This window comes from Pteropus alecto, unplaced genomic scaffold, assembly GCF_000325575.1.
Source record: "Pteropus alecto unplaced genomic scaffold, ASM32557v1 scaffold3, whole genome shotgun sequence".
Taxonomy (NCBI): domain Eukaryota; kingdom Metazoa; phylum Chordata; class Mammalia; order Chiroptera; family Pteropodidae; genus Pteropus; species Pteropus alecto.
In genome coordinates, this window is record NW_006442484.1 from 31,618,506 (window position 1) to 31,625,787 (window position 7,282).

The 7,282-nt window shown below is 35.0% G+C and overlaps 1 protein-coding gene across 2 annotated transcripts; it reads right to left on the reverse strand.

The window, feature by feature from the left end:
* Positions 1-918: 918 nt before the first annotated feature.
* Positions 919-5,350, reverse strand: ERMN (ermin). Of its 2 annotated transcripts, none has more exons than XM_006921090.1 (3): positions 5,086-5,350; positions 4,351-4,443; positions 919-1,454 (listed from the first exon to the last, which is right to left on the reverse strand). In XM_006921090.1, exons 1-3 carry the CDS (start codon positions 5,324-5,326, stop codon positions 919-921), a joined length of 870 nt encoding a protein of 289 aa, XP_006921152.1. In that variant the 5' UTR covers positions 5,327-5,350. The 2 variants fall into 2 exon arrangements, with proteins under 2 accessions (XP_006921152.1, XP_015451994.1); XM_015596508.1 differs by having other exon boundaries at positions 4,351-4,383; positions 5,086-5,326.
* Positions 5,351-7,282: the final 1,932 nt, after the last annotated feature.

The following is a 7,282-nucleotide window of genomic DNA, read 5'->3' on the forward strand; positions in this document are numbered from 1 at the left end:
CATAGTAACCAGTACAGTTATGACTAGAGTTTTTTCAGATTTCTAAGGAAAGAAAATTATCCTAAGATATTGTTAATAAGAAAAAGTGTGGTCATAGAGAGGGGGTATTTCCTTAAAAGTTGTGCTAAAGCTATCATTTTTATTTTTAATGATTTTAACTGTGCTAGATGAGATTTTAAGTCACAGAAATAAAGCTATCCAATATAACTCTTTAGTCTATTGCCCACCAATCTTTTAGCTCCTTTCTGTATTAACCTCACAATGGATTTAATTCATCTTTTTTTACCAACATTTAGTAAACAGAATTCTCCTGACTGACAATTGCTCAGCCCCTCTAGTGAGAAAATTCAGTCACTCTAACATCAAGGAATTAGGCCTACACTGAATTTTCACTGTGTAATGCCAAGGAAAACCACCGAAAAAAATGTTTTGAAGATAATAGGAAAAACAAAGCAGTTTGAAAAATCTGCTTTTCAAGGTCTATAAAATCTTGTTTAAAAGTAAGAACAGTTTAACAACGGACTTTCTATCACCCTCAAGGTAGAGGAAGAAAGACTCCAAAAGAAATATAGAAATCATTTCAAATAGGTCTTTTTCATTGTGACGACTATATTTCCCAACACTGTTCCTTCTAAAAGCTAAGTCATGCCAGGTTCCCCAGAGGTTCTGGCTGTTTAGTGCTTATCATATAATGCTACATTAGTGAAGTTTTAAAAAACAAATGTCTGTAATGAATCTAAAATTTTTGATTTGAGATTACCAGGCTGAATTTTGTCTAGGGTTATTTTCACATTATTCTACAGAGAGTAAGCATCCACATTTTTAAGGGGATAACTCAAGGCATACGGAGATGCATCTCAAGAAAACAGAATTAGTTTTTGCTTTAGTGGGCATGAGAACTTCTCAGATTCAGTTAGTTTATAAATGCATCATAGACTCAAATTCATCGATTCTTTGCTTGGTATTCCCTTTCCTGATTTTCCGATAAGATATTGTATTGTATCTTGAATAAGCATTTCTTGAGATATCGTTCTTCTTCCCAAAGGCTGGCTGCTCATCAGGTGTCACAGGCTGGGAACTGGGACTGCTCAGTGGGGAGTCCTCACTTGCATCACCTTCCTCTTTTAAGTGAGAACTCTCTTCACATTTTTTCTTAAATTCTATCACTCGAACTTCATCTTCATCATCATTACAGACATCATCATCATTATCATCATCAGCAGCATTGTTAATTTCTTCATCCCAAACTTCTTGCTCCTCTTCATGTTTAGAATGCAACACATCAGCTTGGCTAGGTTTTTGAAATCCCAACCATTCAATTTCAGTTGCCTGGTGAGCTTTGTTCTTCCTACCTTCATCTCCCCTTTCTTCTAGAGGTTGTTCAGCAATCCTTTCTTTTTTTCTACTTATTTCCTGGTTATTGCTGCTCAGGGGAATCTTCTCCCACTGACGCCCTGTAGCAAAATCAATTGGTAGTTGAGGTGTGCAGAGGTTCCAAAATAGTCAGATGTTATTTTTCAAATTATTGTTCTGGACAATCAGTTCCCCACATATGTTTTATGGGATGTTATTCTGTAGGTTATTAATATGTTTTAACAATAAAATGGGCTACACCATCAAATTAGTTTGGAAAACATTGCATTAAACACAGTTAAGTAAATTTCTGCAGAATTTATCCAAGCCTTTAAAATACTAATGAATATTTTAAATCGCCTAGAAAGTAAGCAACTCAACCTCATTTAACTATGGATTTTCCTGCTGTTGTGGACTAAAGAATCTAGTGAGATTGGTATTCCCTGAGATATACTTCTAAAAATCTTGTCTAGCCTGTCATGACTGGATATGTGAATATGTAAAATAAATATTTGGACCTATATCTTAAACACACACACACACACACACACACACACACACACACACACACACTCCTCAAGAAAAATTATAAAAATATTTCACAGGGAAAAAAGTTTTCTTCCAATAGTAAAAGCAATGACTGCTCATGTCTGGTCAAGCTCAGAGTAACACATTTAGTATTTGCTACCATACTTCTCAGAGTTGTCATAACATACAAGGGTAGGAGGAGGAGTAGGGGACTACAAATGGTCAGGAGTCATGTGCTGAGCTAACTAAAGCACCAAGGCCACCAAAGCACACAAAATATCTGCCACTAATTCCTAGAGACCCAAGATTTAAAAATAATGTTGAGGTAATATCTACAAAGTGCTAAATTAGCCTATCATTTTAGCTATATCCTTAATGACAACTAATTAACTCAAGTCTGGTACCACGTAATAACTTTTAGAAGGCTTAATTCATTGCAAATTTTACTTTTCAAGCAGATTATATCAGCATATCTTCAATAATATTGACTGAGCATGCTAAAAAGAACTAATTATAGGAAAGTAGAGGTTGTAGACTTTCACCCCTAGAGCACTACTGTGGGAAGCTTCAGATGTAGTGCGCATGATTCAGAAATATTATCTGGGTTGTGTCCCTTGTCAGGCCTGGGTTCATTACTCCTTTTCAACACCATAAGAGTCATTAACTAAAGTAAGAGGTAACGTTCCTCCTTGCCCTTCCCTTCCATAATTTTCTACGTCACTGAAAGATGTCCACAAGTTCATTTCCATCAAAGATTTTTCATTCTCTTTTTATTTTTTTTATTTTTTTCGCAACTATAGGAATCAGATTGTAAACTTACAAAAAGAAAGAGAATTGAAGATGGATTATCACTTCCAACTAGTTGTACACAGTTCCTATCAGGTCATTGGTTCCCAGTCAATGTTCTTTACATCATAAATAAATATGCATTAGAATGTTTTCTATCATCTTGAGCTTTGTTTTACTTAATTTTTTTCTACAGAACCATAGAAACTGATCTTTTTGCTCATATTTATGACTCAGGCGTGAAGTTGTCATGCACGAAATTACTTCTGGAATGAAAATTATATTTTTTCCTCAATATTTTTATCATCTTCCTAATTTTCCAACCCAGGAGTGTTCTCTTTGGAGACTTAATAGCTATTTACCATTGTGAAAATAAAAGACAACAAAATGTGGTGGACCTCTAGCCTATAGAAAAAACATACATTCCTCCAAACACAAAAGGATTCATTCAGAGAAAAATTCATTCTGAGACCATCTACTTTTAAAATCCAGACTGCTTTTGTTCTCTATTTGATAAAAATAAAAGATTCTAGAAAACTGTTGTTTCCATTGGACTTCCTGATTAGAAACTAGAAAAGAGTTCTAGATGAAAGATTGAGATCCCTGCCTCTGAGAGCTTACTACATTAGCAGAAAGACTAGGGCAAAGAGGTGATTTAGTTCATTTCATAAGGGCTTAAGTCTCATAAATTATCTGCGGTAACATAAGAAGTTTGACAATGGCTGTTGCTTATAACCTTCTTCCTTAAATGTCTATGCAATAGACCACTGCATGTGGTCAGCAGACAGCCTGAGTGGTGTCCAGGCCAAGTAGACAACCCAGGAAATTGTCAATTAAATTCATGTCTTTCTTGGCATGTACTATTTTATGCTATGTTATAACATTTCAATCAATAACCTCTTCAATACTTTGCCTGTTAAGATCCTAACTAAATTCAATTGCTTAAGTCTAAAAAGCTGGCTTCTATTTCAAAATAAGATGTTTATGACTGCAAGAAAGGAAATAAATAATTAATGGATTTTTATTTTTCACTTTATTTGGGAATTGCTTGAATGTTGGAGTTTTCTTAGAGAAGCCTAAAAGATGTGTATCTTTTAGTCTCGAGTTTATTTAGAAATACAATATCGTCACTTAGAAATCAATATTCTTTTTATTCTCCCATTTTTTGAAAGAACACAATTAAAATTAACTTCATCACCTGAGAGATTTCTTTGACAAGAATTAGGTAACCATTTTGTGCTTACATCAGAAAGCTAGAATTTTCCCACAGATCAAGTAAATTTATAAGATTATTTTAAACTGCATGGCAATAGTAAACATTTAGGATAAACCTATTTTTGAAATATTTACATATCACAAAGTGTGTGACAGATTTTGAGATAATAAATTAAAAAGAAAGGTTGATTCAATGGACTAACTTATTAAAAGACAGATATATTGTCAAGTCAAAACACTGTCAGTCAGTTATACCAATCCATGTAGTCTGTCTTGAAGCTTCTAGAATAATTTCTAAAGTGAAACCCACAGATATTCAAGACCTCTTACCTGCCTATAGCAACTTTGAGCTTTTTAAGTCATGCCTTGATTGCCTTTTCAACATCACACACAAGCAACATCCCATGCAAACCTTGTCATCCATACCCAGTCAAACAATTTCTGTGTACAAATGGAGGTTCCTCTTACCTTCTCTGAATGTCATTTCATCAATACTTGTTTCTTGGAGAGTAAGATCTGTGATCGCCTTATGAACAATAAAGAGATTCTCTTCCGGTTTTTCTGGCGGGGGGGAGTGCAGAAGATTAATATTTTAATATTTAAATAGTTCAAGGTTAAATAAATTACCAGTTTAGTCTCTAAGTAGATTCTTTGATTTTTAATTATGATCACTAAAAATAACTATTTCACTCTTCCAGCTGATTTCTTCACTGGTTCCTTTTATTATAAACATAATGATAACTCTCCTTTAATATCTATATAAGGTATAGAACCATGAATTCAGATACTTTCAGGTATATTTAAAAAGAAAAATTGAAATTTTGAATTCCCTTTGCTCAAATAATAATGGAGCTGTTTATAACAATAATAACATAGCTAGCATTTAACCAACTTAGTAATCCTCGCAACAACTCTACGAATTTCGGTACTATTGTTCTGTCTTATACTGAGAAAACTAAGTCTTCAGGAGTCTAGGAACATTGCTAGGGTCACAGAGCTATCAATTACAGAAGCCAAGGTTTGACTTGAGGCAGAGGCTTAGTCCTCGTGCTATGTAGCTCCAGTAGAATAAGGAGCCACATTTGGGCAGGGACAGGGATGGGAGAGTGTACAGCTCATTCCTTTCGTAACAGTTTATCAAAAGAATCCTGGGTGAGTTTACAAATCAAATCAAGCAAATTAAAGAGAAAGAAAATGTCTTACCTTTTAGAATCTTCTCATCCATGGACCAATTGAGCAGCATATTCCCTTGTAATTTTTCATTTTTTTCCTCATTTCTTTCTGTGGGTAAATCTTCAAGACTAGGTTCTATCCTGTAGAATGATGGGTTGCCATCAATATCACTGGCTTCCTCATTGGTTTTAGCAATTGGTTGTTGACCATTTTCAGGTGGTGTGTTCCCATTACACTCAACTTGACTGAATGTCACTGGAACGTCTGTCATGATGTACAGTTGAATCCAATTTAGAGAGAGCTTTGCGGAAACTGAGTAAACAGATCCTTGATAAAATATGTTCTCTTGCCTTCAAGTCCTATAGCTCCAACTCCTACTATAAAAATACCAATTATTTACTTTAGTACATAATAATGAGCTTCTTTTCCTAAAGGTGCAGATAGAGCTTAGAACAAAAGCAAAAGGATTTGTCAGAGTTGCCACCAGCCCTTGAGCAAAAAATCTGGCCAATCACCACCTTCTTTGTTTGGCAGTCCCACTTGCAGAATTAATGGTAGCCTTTTGATTTACATAAACAATCTGAGGCAATCAGGCTTTTGTGTTAGCATGTAGAAGAGGACTTTCAGCTTGTCAGTCCTCCTCTGGGAACAGAGATTTTTGTCCCTTTTTATAATGGCTCTTTGTCATTTTCCTTGTAACAGGAGCCACAATTGTTCCACAGCTTTAATCCAGAGAGAATGACCACCTTGAGGCCTATTAGTTCTGCATAACCAGCTTAACATTTCAAAACAGATTTTGTTCAAGTAAAACCTCAGCTATTTTATAGGGGACAATGGCATCGTTTCTTATTTATTAAAGAATAAAAAAAAGCTTATCAAAAACCTGTAAACAGGACAACTTTATCGTAAGTGGTTCTGATAGCAGATTCTACCGTATGTTTTCAGGAGCCCAGAAAAGAAACCTAAGAGAAAACAAACAAAATATTTTGCCATCTTGCTAATACCATAAAATGTTACAATTTTAGAGAAATGTTTTTGTTCTACAGTTTCTTATCCTCTTGTTTATTTATGTCTATCAAAGCCCAATCCATCCTTTAAAACCCTGATATAATTCTATCCATGAAATTTTGCCTCCCTAATTAAAATTATTCTCTATATTTCCTATGGATAGTGTATGATGCTGGTAAAATTATATAGCACCAACACAGTCTGTATTGGGGGAAAACAGGTGATTATGTAAAACATCTATAACCTACCACACCTTATTTTTTTAAAGAAGCAATCCTTTTTTCTGTTTTTTGTGTTTTGGATCTCACATAGTGCAAAATGATCCCAGAGCTTTTGCCCATGCTGCTCCCTCGCTTGGAATGCCTTTTCTTCCTCAAGGCCAAACCCGTGACCTAACCAAGTCCTCTAAGTTCTCAGCTCTGAGGCTGAAATGTCATTTCTTTAATGACACTTTCCCTAACCCACAGGATTAAGACAGGACCCCTGATACACATTATCTTTGCCCTTTAGAGTACTCTTCATAGTTGTGATTAAACAAGTAATTGCACAATTATCAGTGTAATATCTTTTTCATCAGCTAGAATCTGAGCTTTACTTGCATAAGGATCAAGTTTAATTTTCTTACATGTGTCCCCACCATGTAGCATCTGCTTTGAACTATATATGTTCTCTCTCTCTCTCTCAATTTCTCTCTCTCTCTCTCTACACACACACACACAAACACACACACACACACAAACACACACACACACACACACACACACAGAGTTAAATAAATAAATAAATTTTACTCCCAAGAGAATATATTTCAAATATTTTCTAAAGAGAAGAGGTTGGCTAGTAATTGTAAATTTATCACCTTTAAAATTGTATCTAAGGCTGAGCTCATTAAAGTCTATGCCAAGAATGACAAATACATGACACTGGTTTCATCCTTCTCCCAAGCACTAGGAAAGCATCTCTAATAAAGACTAAAATTCCTTCCCTTGTCATCACTACCTCTTCTCTAACCAATACACTAATTATTTCTTTGTCTAGGAGAGGAAAAATAATTTCACTCTATCTTTCTGAGTTCTTGGCTGAGAACCTATAATGAAAGACAGATTGGCAAAATAAAAACGAACAGAAGTTTATCAACACGTGTGCCTTATGTATACATGGCGGATGAGATACGCAGGGAAACTGAGTAACTCCCTGAGATGGACCAAGCTACCAACTT

Coding starts and splice junctions, on each gene's coding strand:
- ERMN (XM_006921090.1), bottom strand. CDS start 5,326: ATGACAGACGTTCCAGTGACATTCAGTCAAGTTGAGTGTAATGGGAAC. Junction 4,444..5,085: donor GGATGAGAAGATTCTAAAAG/GTAAGACATTTT, acceptor CCCCCCCGCCAG/AAAAACCGGAAGAGAATCTC. Junction 1,455..4,350: donor TGAAATGACATTCAGAGAAG/GTAAGAGGAACC, acceptor ATTTTGCTACAG/GGCGTCAGTGGGAGAAGATT.